At 36.0% G+C, this 25,316-nt stretch overlaps 3 protein-coding genes across 3 annotated transcripts; 1 reads left to right on the top strand and 2 right to left on the bottom strand.

The window, feature by feature from the left end:
- Positions 1-730: 730 nt before the first annotated feature.
- Positions 731-8,799, bottom strand: LOC123870363 (protein Daple). Its single transcript, XM_045913639.1, has 7 exons — positions 8,561-8,799; positions 7,337-7,753; positions 5,470-5,753; positions 5,221-5,391; positions 4,934-5,150; positions 2,239-4,849; positions 731-1,729 (listed from the first exon to the last, which is right to left on the bottom strand). The coding sequence occupies exons 1-7, from the start codon at positions 8,615-8,617 to the stop codon at positions 1,386-1,388; spliced, it is 4,101 nt and encodes a 1,366-aa protein (XP_045769595.1). The 5' UTR covers positions 8,618-8,799; the 3' UTR covers positions 731-1,385.
- Positions 7,589-16,522, top strand: LOC123870372 (coiled-coil domain-containing protein 149). The gene is made up of 8 exons (XM_045913654.1): positions 7,589-7,608; positions 9,398-9,545; positions 10,005-10,244; positions 10,746-10,916; positions 12,828-13,100; positions 13,597-13,675; positions 13,865-14,003; positions 14,740-16,522. Exons 2-8 carry the CDS (start codon positions 9,483-9,485, stop codon positions 15,089-15,091), a joined length of 1,317 nt encoding a protein of 438 aa, XP_045769610.1. The 5' UTR covers positions 7,589-7,608; positions 9,398-9,482; the 3' UTR covers positions 15,092-16,522.
- Positions 16,070-25,106, bottom strand: LOC123870366 (armadillo-like helical domain-containing protein 3). The gene is made up of 13 exons (XM_045913644.1): positions 24,456-25,106; positions 23,868-24,028; positions 23,237-23,404; positions 22,612-22,723; positions 21,686-21,850; positions 21,196-21,337; positions 20,612-20,691; positions 19,908-20,040; positions 19,719-19,803; positions 18,953-19,185; positions 18,108-18,234; positions 17,523-17,677; positions 16,070-17,036 (listed from the first exon to the last, which is right to left on the bottom strand). Exons 1-13 carry the CDS (start codon positions 24,722-24,724, stop codon positions 16,824-16,826), a joined length of 2,043 nt encoding a protein of 680 aa, XP_045769600.1. The 5' UTR covers positions 24,725-25,106; the 3' UTR covers positions 16,070-16,823.
- Positions 25,107-25,316: the final 210 nt, after the last annotated feature.

A 25,316-nucleotide genomic window follows, 5' to 3' on the forward strand; every position in this document is an offset into this window, starting at 1 on the left:
AGAAAATAATGGTGTCGTTGTTTGTCTTTTCAATGTATACAGCAGAATTGGCTTAAATATATTATGCTGTAGATAAATAGTTTGAGATTAGTGCAAAATGATATTCAATTTCTTAAACACTAATATTATAAAGTTCCATGTTAAATGGAGATACATAACCATACCTTACATACTTACCAACATTCAGTTATTATGATACAGTACAATAATACTTCAATGCTCAGCATAACAGTTTACACAACACACTTTCACAATAAAACAATTTGCTCACCTAAGGGTGATAACATCACTCGGTAACAAATCTAGCCTCAGAAAATAAGTTACATAAAAAAGAGTTTCGTCAACATTACTTTTTCACGGTAAATCTTCAAAATAACTGCACTTTAAAAATAAATGCTGGATAATACTGTTCCACAAAATTACGACAAAACAAGTTACATCAAATACTAAATTACATAATATTATTAATATTAAATAGAACTATTATAGATATCAAACAGATACTTAATCACACGTTTTCAATTTCATTTCGAAATACAAGGCATCCCATCAGTCTATTCAAGCTAATGCACAACAAATATTTTTTTAATAGAGTCTGTCTAACGAAGTGATAGTGAATTTTTAGAAAACTGCAAAATGTTGTTTTTGGGTTCCGTACCTCAAAAGGGTCACTTTGTTGTCCGTCTGTCGTGTCTGTCAAGAAACCTATAGGGTATTTCCCGTTGAATCATGAAAAGCAGGTAGGTAGGTCTTATAGCACAAGTTAAGGGAAAATTCTAAAACCGTGAATTTGTGCTTACATCATTTAAAATTTATTTATTTTTATACGATGGTACGGAACCTTTCTTGTGCGAGCCGGACTTGCCCTTGACCGGTTTTTTATGAACTCACCTGGTTTTGATACTAAATCCTTATAATTTTTGTTTTGCTTAGATAAGTAATAATGCAGAATATTTATACTATAAAATTCTACAGAATTTGTTTTATTGGATCGCATAATATTAATAAAATTATTCTATAAACATAGTAATAAAACCGGCCTAGCCTAACCTAAACACCTATAGGTTTTCTCGACAGACGCGACAGACAGACAACATAGCAGTGATCCGATAACGGTTCCGTTTTTCCTTTTGAGTTACGGAGCACTAAAAATCATATTAGATATTGACATAGTCCCATACAGTAAAATCCTGTTTTCTGCAATGTGTATTTGTATAGCAAAAAGAAGATTAATGCATAGAGTTTATTAAGCAATCTGTGTAGGTAAATATTAAAAAAAAAAATGTAAAGTATCAAATACGTCCATTCCTAGTTAAACAACCTAAAATGTTTAAAGCCTCTCATTCCCACTATCAGCTTTCACTGGACAGACTCTTGTAAAAAATTCATACACACCCATACTCGTACCATATCGCCGTTTCTTTAGAATTGTCCGGCTTGTCGTTGCGACTCGCCGTCCGCCGCGCGTCGTCTCTCTCTTGTTCGCCGTCATCCACTGGGCGCGGCTGCTCCTGCGTCCTGTGGTGTTCGTTCGTCGGCCTATCGCCGCTGCTTTTACAAGCTCCATCGCCAATTACCGTAGAAATTCTATTGTAAACCAAGTAAGTAGGATTTTCCTTCACCGGTGTACTTTGTGGCTTGCTGTTTAGATTGACTTCTGGATTGTCATCCGTCAAGTATACCGTTCGACGAGTTCCGGCAGCGCCGAATACGGGGGATGGTGTTGATGCTGCAAATGGATACAGAAAAATAATCTATATATGCTTCACCATTTTACAAAAGACGCGTAGTTACTGCGATATTATAAATGCGAAAATGTGTTTTTTTTGGTTAGTCCTTCAATCACATCACAACGGATCGACGTGATTTTTTGCATGGTTATAGTTAAAGACCTGGAGAGTGACATAGGCTACTTTTAATCCCGGAAAATCGAAGGAGTTCCTACAGGATTTTTAGAACACCTAAATCCACGCGGACGAAGTCGCGGGAATCAGTTAAATATTAATAAACTAACTCACAATGAGGCTAACTCTGTTGTATACATCTAAACTAAATTGGTTTATTATTTTAGTGCTATCCTTTTTCTACAGAGAGCATATTATTAAAGGAATAACAATATCTTTGGACCTGTCACTTTAACTAAAACAATTTCATAACTTAGCTAAGAGATTGTGCTGACTGACTTAATTGGGTATACAACATAACAAAATGTATTGGACATGCACTAAAAATACGTACCTGCAGGCAAACTGGTTTCTCCCTCTAACCCTTGATAACTATTTCGATGTGAAGGCGGAACGGCTTTGTGCGGGCGTCGCCGCAGCGAGGCGCGCATCAGAGCATCGTCTCCTCCGCCGCTGTGAATGGACGCTGACGACAGCCTTCGCACGAAATTACTCTCGCTCGGGATTCTCACCGGGTCTATGCTATGTAGCGATGCCGACATATCCATATTTTCAGACTTCTTTAAAAGAGTGTCATCAAACCGCCGGTTAAAACTTAATTCGGAACTGTGCCTGGGTGATTCGACGCTTGGATTTGAGCTGCCTTGGTCTGGGTCGGAAATTTTGGACAGTTTCTCTAGATCTTGACTACCCGGGTCGGATTCGCCAGACTCGGAACCGGCGAGCGTGAGCTGTGATTTTGACCGACTCGAGTCCTCTATTCGTTTGTTGCTTCTCGACGGCACTTTGTTGATTAAGTCCGTGCCAGCTTTCCGCACTCGTTTAACGAATGATGCGCCGAAGCCTCGTCTTTTGGGAGTGCAGTTATCCAGTTTTTTGTAATGCTCCATAATTTTTTCTTCTAGTTTTTCTTTTTGACGACAGAGAGCGTTTACTCTGTCGGCGAACATTTTTTCTTCTTCATGATAGTGTTGTTTGTCTTTTAAAGAGTGTGCTAGTAACTCGTGATACTGCGTGAGAAGTTGAGACACGTGATCCATTAATGATCTTCTATCTGCATCTAAACTTTTATTCATCTGTATCAACATATCACAATGTTGATTTGTTTTGCTTATTTCTAATTCCATACTTGTAATAACCTCGGATTTCGTATTTATTTCGCCAGACATCTCAGTATTTCTTAACTTTAATTGTGCAACTTCACTTCGAATATTTCTATATTCTTCTTGCATATTTCTGTACTCATTTTTCAATCTGTCACTGGCAGTAAACAGGTTTCTGAAGTCTTCCTTTAGTTTCGAATGTTCAGCTCTAAGATTAGTTAAATTTCTGGATTCTATTTTTAGGTTCTCACGTTCTAACTCAAGTTCTGCAACCTTCTTCTCATATGTGGCTAAATTTTCTTTTATCTCCCTATTTTCAGTTTTTAAGTCTCGAATGGCTGCTTTTACGGGTTCTTTTTCACTCAGTAACATTTCATATTCTGTGTTCAATTGTTCATGGAGTGTTTGTAAAGCTACTTGGTCGCGCAAGAGGTTATCTTGTTTATCCTTTAAGACTTCCAATTGTTTTAATATTTCTTCTTTTTCTGCAGCTAGCTGACTATTCGCAAGTTGTAAAGTCATTTGCTGCGAAATCAGAGATCCATTTTGCGAATTTAATGTAGCTACATTGACTTGCAGTTTTGCATTTTCAGCTTTGCAGTTTTCCAATGAAACTTGCAATGCTGCTAAGTCAGTTGACAATTGTTCCATTTGTGGATTTATTACACTTTCATCGACATCAGGTTTTTCTTTATTATTGCAATTACAAGGTACTAATTTAAAAACATTTGCTTTTGCTGCTATTTCAGATATTAACGTCTCGTGGTCTGCATTAGTTATTACTTTCTCCAGCAACTCTTCGACGTTTACGTCCTTAGTTATAATTTCGGAAGTATTTACTCCTAATTTTTCCATACAGTTTCTCAACTTATCAAAATTAACTTTCTCCAATATTAAATCTTTTTGTAAAGTTTGTATTGTTTCCGTATCCACTTTCTTATGCGATTTTAGCTCTTGTGTTTTTTGTTCTAAGTCTTGAAGCTTATTACATAATGTCTGATTTATATCAAGTTGTCTTGCTAATCTTTCGATTTCCTTATTTTTAAGTTCAATTTCAGTTGTGACTGTATCAAGCGTCACTGCTTTCTCTTCTATTGCTTCTCTTAATTTATTGACTTCTCTTTGTAAATTATGAGTCTCTTTTTCACTATAAGTAAGTTTTGTTTTTAATTCTTCTGTTTGTATGATCAGTCTTGTTACTTTTTCAGCTTCAGGCTTAGTGATGTTCAGTTCTTTAGTCCTTGAATCTAAAGTTTTCTCCAGGTCGTCTGCTCGTCGCTGAATGGAATCACATAACATTTGGATTCGTTGTTTATCTTTAGTTAAAGATTCCAGATGCGTTTCGAAGTCTTGTAACTTATTTTTCTCCGAATCTCTATCAATTGCTTGTCTATCCATGAAAGATTTCTGCTTATCTAATGAATCTTGTAACTTGCGATTTTCTTCTAAAGCATTCTTAAATACTTCCTCCAATTCTGAATTTTGTTGCTTGAGCCTGTTACAATTTTCTTGTAACTGTTCACATTTCAGGGTCAATCTCTTTTTTTCTTTTTCTAATTCTAAAACTTTATCACTGCTTTCTAATAACGATTGTTCTCTGAGACTGTCTATAGTAGAAAGTAGTCTCTTATTTTCTAGTTCAAGTTTTAAAGCTCGCGCTTGTGCGTTACTTGTCAATTGTTCGGATAAACTATTTTCACCCGACTCCAACGTATTTTCACCTTCATTATCTGTATCTAAATTACTATTATTACTTTCGCTTAAAACTGATCTGGTTATGTATTGTAAATGATTATTTTCTTCAATGAGTTCTTGAATCTTTTGCTGGTCAGCATCTCTTTCCTTTAAAAGAAACATAAATTAGGTACTGCATTTCTCTTTTATCATTTTTTTCAGGTTTAAATAACTGGACTCTATCATACTTACCAAAGCAATGTCGTTAGCCTCTCTTTTTAGTTTTATCATAGCTGCTTCTAGAGTTAAACATTGTTCAGCTCTTTTACGCGCCCTTTGTAATTGTTCTTCCAAAGCGTCTCTTGTTTCCATTAGAGCTTTGTTGTCTTCACGTAACTCAGCTACTCGAGTTTTATAATATTCAGCATCAGCTAAACGATCACGATACCGCTGAATTTCTTGTTCTAACCTAATAACAAATAAACATAAGCATCATGGGAATTTTTTAAATTACATATCACAAAACTTATTTCACATACCTGTCACATCTCTCAGCCTTTTCTCTAAGAGCATCGACTTCATCTCTATATCCTGCAGCTTTTCTGGCCTCATTAAACCACTCTTGACTATCTGCACGTAATTTCGCTAACACTTGTTTTGTATGTTCCAATTCCTCTCGACATTCTGAAAGCTGTTCTGATTTTTCTTCCCTACAAAATTACATTATGAAGTTTTTACTTTATCATATTTCATGATATTCATATTTGATGATACTGAAAAATACTTACAATTCTTGTCTTTGTTTTCTGAGCCTTGCTTTCCAATCAGCTAATTCAACAGCCAAATGTTGACTCTCGCCATTATTCTGATTGACATTTTGTGTTGATCTGCTTTTTCCACTTTTGTTTTCATTTTCGTTTTCACACAAACCTTCATTCAGGACTAAAGATGCCCAGTTTTGTAAATAGTGATCCCTTTCTTTGGCTAGCCTTCTCATGTGATTAAACATAGCTGGTGATTGGAATAGATCTATTGCATCTGGTGTCAATACAACTGTTTGCATGTCTGTTACCTGAAAAAAAAATTAGATGTGCTGAAAAGAACTGGTGAACAAAAGGAGACTTGTTATAAATTAAAAGTGACCAAAATGAAGGTTTTGTTATGTAGCCCAGACACATTATTAATGAAACCTGTATAAGTATGTACAGAAAATGAACAAGTGTTCATTTTCTGTACATATACTTCAATATTTGCAATATCTACAAAAGACCAACTCCAGCAGGTGCCATCTATCGATTGATGACAAAGTTAATTTTAAACAATAATTAAATATCATTTCTTCAATGGTGAAGGAAAAGGTCGTAAGGAAATTTGCATGCCCAAGAGTTCTCCATAATGTATGGGAAGGTGTGTGTAGTCTGTCTGTCAAACTGGCCAGCGTGGTGGATTATGGTTTAAACCTTTTTCATTCCGAGAGGAGATCTGCCCTCAGTAGTGGGCCGGCGATGGATTGAGAATTGAGATGACGCTTTTTTATTACTTTGTAAACTATTACCAATCTCATACATTCACAATAACATAGGTACAAAGACTATTCAACAAGTGGCTTCCTCAATCAAAACAATGTTAAAACCCATGCAAAACCAATCTGCAAATAAATCTGCTTAAATAAAACATTGAAAATTCATATATTAGAAACAACTATGTTTAGGTACACTCATGGTGTAGTAAAGTAGGTAAGTCAAGGTCATCAAGTCTATTAACATTTCCAAACACACTGTGTAACTACACTGATTGCTTAAACTACTCTCCTTATATGTACAATTAATGTATAGAATCATTTAGCTTGGATACACATTGCTTATTAGGGTATTTAACTTATATCTTAAATGGTCATATGTGCAGTTATAACTATGCCATAACTATAGCTGACTTGCCCTGTCTTTGCTTGGGTGCCCTTAAATAATAATATAAATGACAAGAAATTGTTGGCTATCTTTATACTATTATCCATACAACACATATTGTGTTCATATAAACAGAATAAATTATTATTTACAAAAATACTAGTTGATGTTTAGAATTGGTAATACAATTTGGTCTGGTGCAGTATATTTTTCATAGGGGCACCTCAAATGTTATGGCCCCTATCCATTTAAACAGCAGTTAAAAAATGAACATGGTCTGTATATTATTAGTCTGGTCAAATGGGCAATGCATAAAATATGAAGGTAATTTAGAAATAGATCCATACCATTCATACTAATATAAGGTCAAGGACATCATGAAAAATTTGACATGCCAAAGTAACTTGTACCTTTGTTATCTTTTCATGGCTTATTTGCTGAACCGATTTTGATGAACTTTGGCATAGAGACTGTTCACACCCTGGAGACATCTATGGGACACTTGGTCAGGATTGTTCTCTTTATCCTAAAAAATTAAACAGTTCCCAGTGGATGTTAAAACTTACATAGACAAATTTGCAGGCTTCAAGCTAGTTATATTATATAAAACTATGAAACAGTTAGGTCTTGGTTTTGATCTTTCTCTTGTTTGAAATTTTAGATCTTAATAATAAAATTATTTATGTTATTGATGTAGCCAGAGGTCATCTTTTCATTCAAGTGCAAAATTAAATATGCAACTACAAACCTGTTTTATACATTCTACAATATTGTGCTGTAAATCAACATCCAGTTCCTTAATTCTTGTAATGAAAACTTCTTTGTTAGGACATTGAACAGCTGCACCAAGTAATAATAGAGCGAGTAGCTTCATATTTTCCAATCCCTCACGAGATTCTGGAGCCTTTCCCAAGCAAATGCACTCTGGCACAACTAAAAGTGTCATTCCCAATTCTTCATCATATAATGCTTTTACATTCTTAACTATAGCATCAAAGTTTTTTACTCTTCCCAATAAGAGTGCTTGGTCTTCAAGCCCTGTTAATTTTGTAATGTGAAATGATGGTTCTGGATCAATCTGGAGGTAGATATGGTGTAGGATATCTCCATCGAATAGGGATGAATAATTCTTGATGCTTTCTGGCTCTGGGAGACATGATTTGAACTAAAAGCAAAAATCAAAACAAAATTTGAAATTTTTACAATTTTTTCTTTTCTATTATGAATATAGAAACTGACTAGATGTACAAGTTTAGTAAAACTACTATAACCAGGTTAACTTTCAATTTATCATTACTTACAATCAGGTGAGGTCAAGAGATAGTTGTGATTTAATTTAATAAAAAATAAAAATAAGCAAGTCCCTATCACTACATTAAATTAAGAATTACTTAAATAAATATAAATGCACTATCTTTACAATATATAACTTTACAAAAATGCATATTTCAGAATGTACTTAAGCTTAATGTTTTTATTACCATCACAATGTATGTTTTTCTGTCTACAGAACTTTGCATTATGAACAAGCCACAGTCACACTATCATTGTGTATCAAGTATGGGAAGATGTTGGGAAAAGAGGTCATTTTAAGCCATTGTTTTTATTGATTTCTCCTTTAATGGTATACCGCTATAATAGAGCTTTAGTAGACTTTGTGTTATTTATAAATGAGTGAGCATATCAGTTTGTTTTTAAATTTAAGTAGAGTGGACATAAAAAAATTATTTTATGTGAAATTTTTGGAATGATAGCAGTTAGAACATGGAATAAGTCAAAGATAATACGACCATGTAATCTATTTACTTATTAGTATTTTATTTTATTATAAGGTGATTAGGAACATACATGATTCTGAAAGAGATGTTGATATAAAATACCAACTAAATGGGACGCCACATACTTTTAACTTAGGATCTATCTAATACAATAATTATCCAAATAAATAGATTATCAATCGTTGCCGACTCACCCACGAAATAAGAGGTCCACTTAGGAAGTCTTCGATTTCGCTGGCAGATGCAGCCATTCTTGCCAAGCGTTAGGATGAACCAAACCTAATTCTTTGCTCTCTTCCACATAACATTGCATCGAATATGCATTCGGAATTGTTAACTCGAGTGATAAATCTACTAAACATCGGCAAATAATTACAAGGAATCTGTAAATTGTTAAAGAGGAGCAAATGCAAATCGCAAAACCGTAACACGATTTGACTTTGACAATTTAAAATGATTTTGAAATTCGACAAAAGACACCAAAAACGTCAAAAATGTAAATGAGCTACCATCAAAGAGTCTACCATCGAGCATTGGACTATTCGGATTCGGCCTTAGACTATATGCACTTATATGCTCCATCAACACTCTCTAAAAGGCGACTCCAAAGTCCTAGCCAGAGTCGAGGCACAGCCCAAAGAGTATGTAAACAGCCAGACGAGAGAGAAAAAAAAAAACTATTTAAAAGTTGTATTTTATTAGTAGCAACATGGTAACTCTGAAAAAAAAATGTCAATGGTGTCAACTGTCAACAGAGTACAGACCCAACAGGAACAGCACATAGAGTAGGGAGTAGGATTATGAACAGCAGTTGGAGCAGTTGGTAGTAAAGTGGTAAACAATTTCGTAAAAATTCTGAATTCGATATTTTGTGCCTACAGCAGAGCCCTAAAAATTACAAAATTCAAATTAAAATTCATTGCAAAAAAATTTAACCTCACGGCTCAAAATTATCTTCGATTATACCTGGTGGGCGGTTTATCTGGAGTTAATTTGAGTACCTATGTTCCACAAGTAGCCCTATCTTCCGTCATCCGTGTAATTTTATTTAAAAATGGTATAGTATTAAATAAATCCATTTGGAGGGCTAAGGTAACGTGCTGAATTGATTATACAATGTTTACTAAACCAAATAAAGTTCAATTTCAAGATCAACAGTTGGACGATTATGTCTTGGAGGTAAGAACTTCATATCATGATCCGTTCATCACTTATTAGCAAGGTTGGAGTATATTGCACCCGAGAAATTCAGATATTTTGAAGTAAGGATGCCTTTAATACACTCACATTACATACTTTTCATAGGTATTGATTTATAATCATTTGAAATCGATTAAAGGTTTGATGCACCTTTATATTCGCATCGTGCTTCATTCTCTCTAATTAAGGTGGAAGCGACGGGCCTGCCCGCGAAATTCAAATTTAATTTGGTTTTTCGCAATTTGTAAACTAATACAACAACGTAGGCTTATGGTATTCTAATTCCGACAATGGCAGTATCATCCTCACAGGTTTATATAAAAATCTTTACTTGAAAGGGTCCAGTTTAAGAAATTAATTCTAGTATTAACTATTCTCACTTAGTTACTAGAATTAATTTTTACATAATAAGTACATACTTATTGTATATTGTTTTAGAATTCAGTTCTCAAAAGTAAATTGCAAAGTAAAATTGATGCTCTGTCCATTATGAACAAAGAACTAGACAAATGCTGTATGGAAAGAGACAGATATAAAATATTAGTTGAGCAATTGAAATGCAGAAAAATTGTGCAAGAACATACAAACAATTGGGATAGATTTGCACCAACCAATACAATAAGTGGGAGTGAAATATTAGCAAGGACAAAAGAGCACAACAACATGCTAAAATTAGAGGTAATTCAGCAGTCTTTAAAATAAATCATCATATTATTATAAATTGAAGTCCCCCACAGCGCTGAATTCATGTTTATCTCAGAAACTACTGTAAATATTTTCATATGGTTTTTCCCAATAGAAAGAGGGATTATCCAAGAAGGTTATAGGAAAACAAGCTGGCAGTATGATAAATTATCATCATCGGAATAAATTAAGTCCAAAATAGTCATTCCATCTGAGAGATTCTTTACTTTAGCACTCTTATAACACACAAAATAAAGATTAATATTGCTATGCTAATGTAAATACTGCTTTGCTGCCCACCTTACCTATAGATATCTGCTAAAACTTTATGTGAATTGTTTTAGTGGGGGAAATAAATTCTCTTGAACTGTTTTATTACTGCAAAACAACATATTAGTTAGCTTCTTGATTCAAATGTTCACAAATTGTTATAAAAGTAGCAGATGAAGTAAAAAGAAATCTATTGTCAATTAAAAGATTTCAAGAATATTCCAGGTGGAGACCTTACGGAGCAAATTAGAAGAGGCAAATGGCGACATTTTAGCATTGAGGAAGCAACTACAGAGAGGGCAGAACTATGAGGAATTGAATGGAAATAAAAGATGTCAAACATCAAGAAATGATTATGAACAACTTGTCCAGGAATTAGAGAAAGTTAAGAAAAAGGTATAAATTTTTGTACAAGAAATTATAACAATAACATCTGTTGCCTGCAATTTAGTGTGGAATTATGAATATTCACATTTTATTTTACCAATATTTCTCAGGATAAAGTAGGCAATCTCTTGCATTTTAATGACGACCCAACCTCCCTGGCAAATTCCTCAAAACTATTGCATCAAATGAAATACTAAACTTTTGGTTGTGTTAAATGATGGTAGGACGGCGTTGTTGTAGACGTCTTTAATTGGTGAAGGCTTATGATCGACTCTTCTTATGGACTAACATTAATTATAATAAAATCTTATAAGCTATTGTCTTACAGATATTTCTTAATCTAACCTAAATAATTTTGTATCGCCTTTTGTTCAAATTCAACGCGTAAGCAACCTACATATTACACAAAAACCTGTTGCACTTATGACCCTTTTCTATAAACACGCCACATACACACCTAATGCATGTGTATAAACGTGCCACGCGAATATGATATTAAGGTTTGATTGGCTAAATTACTTTTCATTCTGAGACGAGACATACACAATAGTGGGACAGCGATGTTGTGTGTTGTATGTTGATGTGACACAGTTTGCGACACTTAGGGAACTTGTAACAAAACGTCGAGGCTTCGACGTCATTAGCATTTGGCATTTGACCTTGTTTGTTACGAACAGCTGTGGATAAAGCTGAGGGACCTTAATGTGCCACCAGAATTGGTTAATATATTAAGGTTTTGGTATAGCTCACAAACGAACAGGGTCAAATGGGCTGGTGCTTTTTCGGATCCATATCACCTTGAATGCGGAGTTCGACAGGGTGGACTAACATCTCCCTCCCTGTTTAACGTCTACATTGATCAGCTGATTGATGGACTCCGCCGAACCGGGATTGGCTGCTCTATTGATGGCACTATGGTTAATAACTTGAGTTATGCAGACGATATGGTTCTGCTGAGTCCATCAATTAGCGCACTGAGAAAGTTACTCAAGATGTGCGAGTCGTATGCTGAGTCACATGGACTCATGTATAATGTAAAAAAGAGTGAGCTATTAGTTTTTAAGAGCAAAGGTAACTCGCCGGATGATATCCCTCCTGTGACTCTTAACGGAGTTCCTCTTAAAAGAGTCGCAGAGTTTAAATATCTAGGGCATATTGTTACGGAAGACATGTCTGATATAAAAGATATAGAAAGGGAGCGCAGGGCGTTGGCAGTCCGATGCAATATGGTAGCTCGCAGGTTTGCACGTTGCAACAAACAAGTTAAAATAACTCTCTTTAAGGCATATTGCCAAACTTTCTACACGTGCAGCCTGTGGGTGTCATATACGCAGAGGACCTACAATGACCTGCGCGTCCAATATAATAATGGATTCAGGGTGCTGATGGGGCTGCCGAGATTCTGCAGTGCGTCACTGATGTTTGCTGAGGCTCGTACCGACGATTTTTATGCAATTATGAGAAAAAGAGCAGCATCGGTGATGAGCAGAATCCGCGGTAGTTCCAACGACATTCTGAAGACATTGTCTGAAAAACTAGATAACCCATTTATGAGACACTGGATTAGTTTGCACATGCACTCTTAGTGTCTCGTGGGTGGGTATCTAGTCAAATAAAATTATATTATAATAAATAAACAAACCTACTTACTAACATAGTCATAAGCAATTGTTTGTATTACTAACAAAATGGATGTAATATCTGGAATAAACATGATTATTATTATTATTATTATTATTATTATTAGCAGGCGTCAAAATTAACGCTAGGTAGCCTATGAACCTATATTTCTTCGATTTCACGTCACCCATAGCCTAATATTTGACATATCGTCGATTCAGTTTCAAACAGAGTTTCTTAACTCTAGTTCACTCTTGCAATGGGGTGATGACTTACAACGATCTTATTAAACTGTTACAGTACCAACAAATTCAACTGGATTACAGAGCTACATTAGATGACAAAGAAGAGTTGGTGTCAGACCGTGACTACTACAAGAACAAGGTCCAACGTTTGAATCATCAAATTAGCTTTATCCTCACCAATAGAACAAAGTCGCAAACAGAGAACGATTCCCCAAAGCCTATAGTGGATATTGACGCAGTCTTAAATGAAAACAAATATCTGCATGAGAGAATAACACAGCTTGAAGTTGAAAAGGAAATTGTGAAAAGAACACTGACAAAATACAAGGTATTTTTATTAAAAATTTAGTTACAGGTTAGGTCAGATAATGTATCTTAAAAATATCACACAATACACATTCTGTCAATATTTCAAATCTCAACCTATTATGGTTCACGAGATACAGCTCACTGACAGACAGACAGATGGACAGCAGAGTGTTAATAATAGGGTCCCATTGTCTTTGGGTGTGGAACCCTAAAAACTACCACAGTAATACATATGAATATTATAAATGCGAAACTATGTCGGTCGGTCCGTTTATTCACACGAAATTTGGTAGTAGAGATAAGTAGCATTCCAGGGAAGTACGTGAGATACTTTTTATTCTGGAAAACCAAGAGTTCTTACGGGATTTTTAAATACACGCCAATATTTTTGTCCACGTGAACAAAGTCGCAGGCATCAGCTAGTCTAAAATATACGAAATTGACAAGTTTCAAACTAACGCTTTACTTTTGTAACTGTTTAATTTAGAGATTCTTAAAACCAAATTTTTTTTTAGCTGTTGTTGGATAATAGAAGCAAAAATGAGACATGGAACTTAAAAAAAGGATTTACAGATGTTATGACACAAAAACAAGGTAAACAATCTTCTTTAAAAATTAACATTACTTTTTGTTTGTATGCATCATTCATTCCATTGAGTTACTTTGTACAGTTGTTGTTGGTGCAGTTCTACTAGTTGATCCAAGGGCAATTTCTTTCTGCCTGTAGTTCTATCAATCGAATCATCTTTATTACGTAGTATTATTTTAAATCTATTATTTCAGTACGTGAATATTTGGACATCAACTCAAAAACAGGCTTGAAAAGGAACTCTGCTTCTGAATTGAAATCTTTGTGTTTGGGACTATTTGAGGCTTTGAATGACAAATCAATAGCGCTCCAACACCAAAGGAAAACAAACCAGTGAGTTTCTTTAATTTTATGTTTTAATCCAATCCAATGATTGAATCCAATCCTAATATGTTTCATCTCACTAACTCGGAAAAGCTTTATAGTGCGAAATCCATACGCTAAAGGCGCTAAAGTTCCGTTTTGTCCACTAGTGTGGAAAAGTTATCCAAAACTAATGTGACGAACTATGGTGTACCTAACTTTTTATCATGTTACTAACTGCAGTAATTTTATGTTTTAGTCATAATATACAAAATGGAACATTGTACTTATACCATATAATTTACCAGTTTGTAGGCAGGCTTAGTGATATGAATAAAAATTAAATGCTGATCAAAATTTTATATTTGGATATTCTTGTATCGCATTTTTCTCGCTGTATTGAGATGAAAAGTTTTTTATCGCACGGCTAAAAATCTCGTGCCTTTGAAACTCTCGACTCCGCCGCGCTGGCTCGCTTTGCATAACAAACAACTATTGTCAATTGCTCACATAACACGCGATCATGGGTAATGTTTATAATAGAGTGTTATATAAATATGTAATTGTATTGTATAATTATTGTAATAAATGTTCGTAATTCGTAGATTCACACACACACGCGCGTTCGTTCGTACACGCGCGTGTACGTGAACACTTACGCCTGCCACCAAGTGCGCGTTTTAACGTAATCATATACCTACGCACAATCTTTTGAATTGGATACAATTATATTAATTAAATAACTTTTGCCTCTGAATTGTTATAGAATTCTGGCTAGCAGAATAACGGAACTGGAGAAAACACTAGAGAGTTGGTGTAATGGTGAGAAATGCATACCGTCTTTTCCCTCTCAAATATTGATAGAAGAACTCCTCGACGCTGGTTCCGTCAAATCGGTTGCATCAAAAGGAAAACCGCAGAAGGAACCTCTGGAGAATTTGACGAACAAAACAACTGATAGCGAGGAAGAATTAACACAAAGCAAAGACGATTTATCTGAGGAATTAAACTACGAAGATGGCAGTGGTTATGATAGAAGTCTGAAGAAAATTGTCCTTCCCCAAGAGCTAGAACAATTGGTTAAGGAAGCCCTCGCTGAAATAAAGTCTGTCCAATAGTTAAAACTACAATGCTAATAATAATCATGTTTGGGGCCTGTGCAGATGAAGGATATTTTTAGGAGAACAAACATCTGCATATTTAGATGTTTAGACAAATTAATTTGCTAAGTATTTACTATTTTTAATTTATAATACCTATACCAAAGAGTTAATCATATCTGATCTGAAAAGCAAATCTGATCTAGTCTATAGTCTTAGTATTTTGTTATTATTAAAGTAAAAATGCATTTAAAATACATTATAATGTTATTTAATCAATTGATAAAATAAAAAACTTATACATTCAGTCTTTTATTTACTATAAAAAATATAATATTTGTTAAATAATAATAAATAAATAGGTACCCCATCTTCAAATTACATTACATACACTATGGCCTGGAATACACTTGCTCTTAAAAAACCATAACTTGTTTGCTACCTACTAGGTAGTATGCTATTTTCTAGGTAGCATACTTATTTATTTATATGCATACTCTTCGTATACACGTGCTTATTGTATGCTATTAAGTAGCATCTGCTGAAAAGTAGCATGGTTTTGTGCTACTACGTAAGCATGTGTATTCCAGGCATATGACTTAGGGCCGATATTTCAATCGCCAAATAGTTTTTTTATTGAGTGAATCTCAGTAAAGTTAAATGAGTATTGAAAAATCAGCCCTCAAGTGCTTTTAATTTATATCAACACTAATATATTCTAATTCTATTTTATAGATTTATTATACACTGATTTACTATTACTTGGAATATAGAATAGTTCTATTCATAGCAAATATTACAATAGGAAGATAGACCTGCACACCTGTCTCACTTTTTTTTATTTATTTCTCCTTTCTCACTATTCAAAAAGCTCTATAAATAGGTAATGCCAAATTATAGATAGATAGATAGAACACTTTATTGCACACAAAAACACATGTAAAGGAACACAAACACAGAAAGAAAACAGAAAAAACAATTGTGTGCAAAGTCGGCCTTATTGCTTGGAGCAATCTCTACCAGGCAACCTTACTTATAATACTTGAATAGATATTTTCATAAACTGGGTCTTAATCATTTGATATGATATTTATTGCATCTAAATAATATTTCTAATATTTACATGAAACATAAACTTACAATTCTATGGCTGTTTGGATTTTACTCAAAAAATATGAGTGCACAACAGAGCCTCAGCCAAGTCGAATCAAACAAACACGGGTATGATGGCATGGTCGTATCATCCAATTTTCGAAGTAACTCACGGCACTTATCTCTCTGTGTTCTTGGGGTAGTTAAGGTAGAAATTTGAAATTCCAGTTTTTCAAAAGTACAATAAACCTACCTCTACCCCTAAATTACAAGCTTTTAGCTAGAAAGGTTGAATTGCGCGGCTTGGCACACATTTTCTTACATCTTAATGTTTTCAATGGGATTCCATATTCATTTGACAAATATACATTTAATGTAACTAATTAAAAAAAAGATTCCGACGAATTCAGAATCTCTTCCTTTTTTGGAAGTCGGTTATAAATAGGGTATGATGTAGGCTGACGTTCTGGAGCAATGAACCTCAGTCTAACACTACTTCAGATTTGTCTAATTGTTTTACGCGCATTATAAACAACCTCTAAAATTCTTAAATTAATCTAAAATGACAATGTATAAATATATTCCTATACCTTTCATAATGCTCTGTGTGGAAAGTGATAGATAGGTACAACAGGATTAGTCGCTATTACAGCAGTGTTTACGCGATAGTGGTGTAGTGGCTTAGCAGGGCGGCGGAGTGGTCGCGCAGCGCCGCGGCGTCGGAGCGCAGGCGCGCGGTGCCCGCGGCCGCGCGCGCCAGCCGCGCCAGCAGAGGGCGGTGAGCGCGCTCCGCGTAGCGCTCGTACGCTTCCAAGCCTTCCTGCAGCTTGAGGATCAGGCTGTCGTAGTTCTTGCGGACCACTTCTAGTATCTATGAAAATAAAAACAACTTTATTTGGCTCAACAAAATATAACACAATAAGGAATAAAAACAAAAACACTATTTGATGTTAAGACTACAAGTCATAAAACTTCTGTGTATTTTAATTGTTTTAACCTAGAAATTAGCACTCGGCTGCTATTAAACCTACTGGCAAGTGATGATGCCAGCCTATAAGATGGAGCGCGCTTGCTACCTTCAAGTCTCGACTTGAAGGTACCCATATTAAAAGTGAAGGGCAAAACTGATGCTGAAATTGACGCAATATCATAGCGGTTCGAAGTTTAAATGCTCGTAGCTTTATAAATTTTTAGCGTAAGAGCGGCGACTGGTGAAGTATTGAATAATCTCGTGGTGGAAACAGGAATATCGGCAAAGAAGGATTCCAAAACTGTAGCAACGTCGGGGTCTAACGTTACAGGTTTTTTTTATGTGTCGCTGTTTATTAATGGGATAAATAATAAATAGAAATGATACCTGATCCTCGGTGGGCGTGGAAAGGTTCTGCGAAGCGAGCCAGGTCTCGATCTTTGGTGAGAAGTGTTGTATGATCGCACGCACATTCACAAGGCAGTTCGCGAGCCGCAACGCCTCCGCCTTGAACTCCCCGTCGCCCGTCGAGTAACGCAATGCTTTAATTAAAAAGAAAAGTATGTACCTTAATGACTATAATGAAACAAATTATCAAAAGCGGTTGTCCCAGATAATCACGGACATACCTACATACATACATATGGGTTCCTAATACATACGGGTCGAATACATAACCTCTTTTTTTGAAGTCGGTTAAAAAAATGTATAATTATGTGTATGTATTAGAATGCAGGTGAAAACAGTTGGTATTTTGTTATAAAACCAGTGGTAAGTTCACATGACGAATAAGCATTTTTGTGAAAATTTATATGAATAAAAAAAGCTTTCATTTTGTTGTTGATAGTTGACAAACTTGCCTCTCTAAATCATCAGATTGCTAAGCTAAAATAAATTACACACACATGAGCATATAATTGAAAACATATTAAAGGTATTGTGTGAAGCAGGGATTTCAGAAATAATATTTACCCATGTAAAACAGATTGTCGAACACTTGATGCATCCTAATCAGCTCGTAATACAACTGATCGTAGGACGCGGGCGTCGGCAGAAACGTGTCGCCGAATGTGATGAATAGATTGAAGATATTCACAACCTGAAACAAATTTCTTTTTTAAACATCCAGAAGCATAATCCATACTAATATTATAAACTAGCTGATGCCCGCAGCTTCGCCCGCGTGGATTGGTCAGATCCCCTGCAGCATCAGGATTGAGGAGTTGGACTCCAAATTTTTTATGAAACAATGTCGCAAAGTTCCTCTATCGATTAAAAAAGAAATGACGCAAATCGGTTCAGAAATCTCGGAGATTTCGGTGTACATAGGTAGAAAAACACAACTCCCTTTTTGAAAGTCGGTTAAAAAAGTAGCCTATTTTACGCCCTGGTCAATCCTCTACTTGCCTGTGAAAGTCCCGTCAAAATCGGTTCAGCCGTTCCAAAGATTAGCCTTTTCAAACAGACAGACAGACAGACAGACAGACAAAAATTTTAAAAACGTGTGATTCAGTTATGGTATCGTTCAAATAACCATATGAGCTTAATATGAGGTAGTTATTTCGAAATTACAGACAGACACTCCAATTTTATTTATTAGTATAGATGCGAAAGTGCGTCTGTTTGTTAGCTAGCTTTTCACGGTACAACAGTTTAACCGATTTTGATGAAACGTTCAGAATTAGCTTACATCCGGGGTACGGACATGGGTTATTGTACCGGAATGGTAAATCGCTTGGCGGCACGGCTTTGCCGGTAAGGTGGTAACTAGCCACGGCCGAAGCCTCCCACCAGACAAATAAGCTTTTAAAAATAACCTGTTGCGCCATGACAAAGATGTTGTGCCTCCTTAGCAGCGTGCTCTCGTTGGTGACGAGGAACTTGAGCAGCGCGATGAGCGCGGCCCACAGCGGGCGCCAGTCGCGCGCCAGCCGCACGCGGCAACGCTTCTGGTAGCTCAGCAGCCGCAGGAGCACGCCCACGCACAGCTCGTACAACTCGCCCGGGAACTTCTTTAGTAGATGGCACATCATGAACTCGACTAGAAGATCTAGAAAGGGGTCATCCGTTAAAATTGAGTATTTGCATCCTCCTCTTACCAATGTAATATGAAAAGGACAGACACATCTTGACAGTTCTAAATTTAATTTAAAGCTGTCAAACTTCGTGACTTTAGCGGCCAGTCGCGAGCCTATTGTTTAAATTTATAGCGTGCACTTTTAGAGTCTTTAAATGTAAAATTCATGTTCCATCCCTTTTCAACAATATTAAAAGGAGGAGGACGCAGATACTCTAAATTTAGTTTAGAGAGAGACAACAGAATCGGCGCCACTGTTTGTTGAAACCAGACCAAGGTTTGCTTCCCTCCGCTCTAGCTCGTAGACTCAGTTCATTCAAGACCACTTTCGCGAGCTTCTAGCTTCATGCTTTGTAAAAACACTAGACAACACTGGGTGGGACAGACAAACCTGGGTGGAGAAGGGGTGCTCAGATTTTCTTGTAGACCACATTTGATCCTTATGCATTACCTAATTTTAAGATTTATATACAAAGATAGATTACATATATTTCTATAAAACATACCTATAAGCGTTGAAGCTAGAGGTTGTGAAGGTGGTTCTTCAGGAACTATTTTTCTATGGCGCATTGGAAGTCTGTACAATTGAACCTGTAAAAAGATTTACGTACGATGTAGAAGATGGTTTAAAAGGGGGTTTTTAGTCGCCAGTATATTTATATAATTGCATGTTATGGTTCTTTTAATGAAATTACCTTAAAAGTAAGATTTTGATCGTGCATTATGGAGTTCGCAAACTGCTCTTCTACAATGCACGTGAGGGTGATAAAACATAAACTGCATTTGTTGATGCTGGTTTCTGTCCGCGTGTCCGCCATTACTATGGAACTGTAAACATAGTCAAAATTGCATTTTACGATTCCGTATCTTCAGAGAAAAAAGGAACCCTTATAGGATCACTTCTGTCTGTCATGTCTGTCAAGATCGGTCAAGGGAATCAAAACCCATAGGGTACTTCCCGTTGATCTAGGATTATGAAATTCGGCAGATATCACAGTCTTATGGCACAAATACCTACTCTACAGGATATATTTCGGAGAGTGTGCACAAAAGCTTTTTGATCTGGACCCTTCACCTTTTTACCATCGTACCGCAAGGCATCGTCAAGGTCTGCATCCGTATATAGTTGAAATCTCTTACACGTACGAAGCGATTTGCTTCCTCATTTCTAATCCAAACCGCTAAGATATAGAACGCCCTTCCAGCATCAGGTTTCCCCTCCACTGTTAATATGGGTACCTTCTAGTAAAGAGTGAATAGGCATCTTCTAAACAAGCGCGCTCTTAGGCTGCATCATCACTTGCTAGCAGGTCTGATTGTAGCCAAGCGCTATTCTATAAATTAAAAAAAACAAGTAAAGGGAGAAAGCAAAGTACTTAACAAAAAAATATATAATTACCAATATTGAAAGAATGTGACTAATAAATTTGTTGGCTGCTCGTTATCCAAGGCTTGGATTTGAGCTAAGTTAGGTGGATTCTGAAACAAGTTACCCAATTTTAGAGATAGAATACAAAATAATGTTAAAGGAATTACATGCGTTTTAGTTATTACAATATTTGTGGAAACGGTGCTTGTTTAATGGTTAAGATATCGGTAATGTACTCAGTTCAGAGGTTCGATCCCGGGCAATCATCTCTAATTTTGGACTATGTGCATTGTACCTAAGTGAAGTGTATGTGAAGTCTGCTAATCCGCACGAGACCATTAAAATTTGTGTGGGCTATAAAGTTGTTATAATAGGTGGGGCGGAAGAAGTGGCTTTGGAAGAAGGTGAACTAATATTGTCATGAAATTTTCATGAACTTATCAGTATGTTACCTGTACCTGTATGTTTTCATAGCTTACCAGATGTGGAGGTAAGGTGGCGGGTGAAAGGCCGGAGGAACCGGCCGTAGAAGAAGGTGGACTAGTATTGTTATGAAGTTTTTATGAGCTTATCAGTAAGTAACCTAGCTGTACCTGTATGTTTTCATGACTTACCTGATGTGGAGGTAAGGTGGCGGGCGGTGACGGCGGCGCGGAAGAAGCGGCCGCAGAGGAAGAGTGGGCTAGTGTAGTCATGAAGTTACGGTTCAAGTGAGCTGCTTCATATAACGCTAGCAGCATACCCTCTTCACCACCGCTGAATACAAGAAGTTTGTTCAAATTAATAAAACAATATTTTTAACTTAGTGTCTTTTTGGCTGTTTACACCAAAGCAAAGGTGGGCGGAGATGTGTTTAACAGATCTAATTTTAATTAGATTCTCAATAAATGACGTGAAAAAAATTATCACGTTATCTGATTGGCCGACTGAACACTTCTAGGGGTGAAGGAAAATGTTGTGATGAAACCTGCATGCCTGAGAGTTCTCCATAAAAATTTCAAAAGTGTGTGATCTGTGAAGTTTGCCAATCGGCACTTGGATGATAGACCTCTCAGTAGTGGACTGGCGATGGGTTGATGCTGATTATGTGATCCTCTCCCTCACCTATGCCTCTGCCCTCTGACGACGGGCTGCGTGTCGTCGCTGGTGAGGAATATGCCGCCCACCATGCTCGTGAGCGACGAGAGCCAGCCGCCGCCGCTCGCCTGCAGGCCGCCGAACGCTGACATCACGAAGTCGTTGAGGGCTGCCGTTATTACTTGGCCATATCTACAAAAATTCTTATAAAAAGCCGTGAGGTGTCGCGGGATACCCTACAGAAGCAATGCTGTACTCTGTCTCGCCTACTCATATGCGCTCACTATGCGCTGTCCAAGTGCGTTTCATCGCCGCCGTGTGGTGATTAAATTTTTCTCATTTTGGTCCCCATGCAACTGTCCACACATGTGGTATGCGATAGTAGCCATAAGGCTGAAATCTTTAGAGAATACTTTGACTTTGTCCAGAAGTGTCAGTTAAAACGAGACAGATTTATGTCAGCAATATGAAGCTGTCTCAATTTAATTCTGTCTTAATTCTGAGGAACATCAAAGTTCGCTCTATATACCCGGGATGGCACGGAGGTTAAGACAGACTCTTACTGTCTAAAAACCTGACAGTGTTCTACAAATTGTGTGGTGGCTGGGCTACGGGACCAAACTTGTTTGCACAAGTGTTATACAAATCTCATGCCAAGTATACTTGCATTCAGCTTAGAGCCAAAAATTGCTCAATACACAATTTATAGTAATCAGCATATTGAGCCCTAACAATTCGCTCGCCGCCGTTTTATTATAATATGCCACAAAATATACTTCGTATCAGTGGCCTTAAAAACTGTATTAAAATAAATGAAAATAAAAAAGGTTAAAATAATTATAGATAACACTATCAGAAACATTAATTTACTCATAATTACAAACAGTGTTTATCTTTCTGTAATTCCTCCTTTGAATGTTTTTTAAAACCGATAATGGTGAGTCAATTCTTACCCATTTAGCGCCAGCTCATCATCAAGTATTGACAATTTTACAACATAAGGATTAGCAGACTCCTGCTTTTTATAATTCACTAAGAACATGAGGAGCAAGACAACATCATAACCTAAAAGACAGAAAAGAAAAGCTGTTTTAATTAAAGTTGGTCACAACAAAATATAAGTATATGATTTGAAAACAAGAGTTTTTTGATCAATGATAATGAAAAAAAATTGGTGATAACAAGGATACACTTTGCGTACTTATCATTTGTATTAGTTTACTTAAGTACGCGAAAGTTCGAGATGGCAATCGAGGTCTGAGGGGGAACGCCCCACACACCTGTACTGTCCCGCACCGTGCTCAAGCGGGGGCTGTGCGGGTGTGCAAGACATCTCCACTCCGATTGCCATGTCGACCTGTCGTGAACTATGTGTTTCCTAAACTTTAAGGTTCAACATATTAATGTCACAATGTGTTTTCGCACTAGCTGAAACAAAAACTATGTATACAGCTTATTGAAATTATAGTTGGACAAAAACTTGTAGAACAATATGAAGAGTTGATGGCATTAATTATAAAAAAATCACAATTTTTGGATTTAGTGTCTTTTCACTCTACCAAGATGATATATCCATACCATGCTGTTGTCTCTCAGTAGAAGTGCAGAGCAGCTGAATTAACGGCTCGAACAGTGAATGTAGCATCAGATATTCAACTAGTGGGTTCTCATCGATATTATCAATACCAGTTGCAATTATCAATAGCAACTTCAAAACCATTGACTTCAGACTATCGGGCACATCACCTAAAATAATGATAAATGTGAAATTCTGTGTCTGTATAGCAACATTTAGGAAAATCTTTTTACTTTTAATCCCAGAAAATTAATGAGTTCTCATGGGATTTTAAAAAACCTTATTCTATACCAAAGACTTCATCTAATTGGTACAGAATTAGCTTGCACCCTGGAGCTACATTGCAGGCATGATAAAGTTTACTAAAAAATGGCATCAATGAAAAATGCATCAGTGAATTCAGATTTACACAAATGGATTTTATTTAGCTGCCTAGTGGCAACATTTCACAATGTTCTCTATAGATAACAGTGCCAATACTTTGAGACCTCTCAACTTGAGCATTTTAGGACTCACATACTACTAAACACTTAAGATATTGTATTTTGTGCTAATTAAAAAAAACTTAACCAACTTTTAAATCTTACAATTTTCAATTTTCACTACTTATTTTAAAGTGAAAATTGGACATACCTGATAGTACAGTGCTACAATGTTCTAAAAGTTTTTGCATCTTTATATTTGCATTGTCTGTTCCTAGTAATATAGACTTTATATTAATGCTGGGGTCCTGCCCAGCTCTTTGGTACATTGTAGTCAATATTGCACTAAATGTTTGAAGAGCGTACACCAACCTGTAAAGTATTTCTGTTTAACACATTTCAGTGCAGTACTCTATTAGGATAAGACAGTAGATGTCTTCACATAAAATCACAATACCATCTCAACTGTACTGAAGATATCACAGAAAATCAAACTATTTGCCTCTCTAATTTGTTAGTGAAAGTGTGATAGCGGTTTAGGTTTTTGTTTCAAGTAGGTATTGGAAATATGGAAATAAAATCTCCACTTCTACTTCATGGTAGCTGCCTACAACACAACTATAACTGTAACAGTTTATATGAGGGTATGACACAGATTGAGAGCCCATACATCACTTCTTTTTGACAATACCTACAGCAACAAATATCAGGCTTTGCTCTAAGGAACTACACTATAAGTAAAAAAAAATTATACTGCCAAATCAAACTATCAAAATATAATTTTGAAAGGTAAGTTTACCTTATGTGATGCTCTTGTCCTAACATATCAATACATTGTATAACCAACAAATTGATGTTTTCTTTCAAGTTATTGAGTTGTTCCACTGTTAACTTATGTATCTCTGCTTCCAGCTGGGGAATTTTCGGCTTTAAGAGGAAGAACTCATCCCAAAATGTAGGATTATCACTTGTTAGATCTTCGCCACGAAAAAATGATTCATATATCTGTACCACCTTCTCTTTTAAATGTCTTTTGGAACCAGAACCACTTCTTTTTCGTGTAGCCATGTCTTCTTTTTAAATAGGAATTGAAATACAAATCAAGATATTAATTTTACTAAAGATAGTCCTAACTCCTAAGTGATCCTAAGCCGCCTAAACTGAAGCTCATTCGGCGACGGAATACTTGATTCACTTTTTCGGAGTACCACACCACAGCAGATGGAACTAATAAAAAACTTGATGCGGTTCCTGAATGACGTTTATGGAACGATTTAATTTATTGACATCATTATAAAATAATATCAAAGGCAATTTTTTATAATCATCCAAACTTTACAAATTTAAAAATATTGATATAGGTATTTAGTGATGTGTTGTTTTTTCGTGGTTTTTTCATTTCACCCATTAGCAGTTTTGACACAGACCATTGACGTTCTGTGTTTTAACAGCTGTCATTCATCTATGATTTTTTTTTCCTCTCTCGTCTGGCTTTACAAAGATTAGCCAATGTCAAGTTTGTGCCTAGTTATTTGTAACAAGTTAGATATATATATACAAGTATGGACCCCGTCTGTGCCAGCACTCGCCAACATACGCACGGCACTCTCTTTGAGCGCTTTCCAGTCAGTTTTAACAAAAAAAAAACACTCTAAAAAGG

The sequence above is a fragment of the Maniola jurtina genome, chromosome 12, assembly GCF_905333055.1.
Source record: "Maniola jurtina chromosome 12, ilManJurt1.1, whole genome shotgun sequence".
Taxonomy (NCBI): Eukaryota; Metazoa; Arthropoda; class Insecta; order Lepidoptera; family Nymphalidae; genus Maniola; species Maniola jurtina.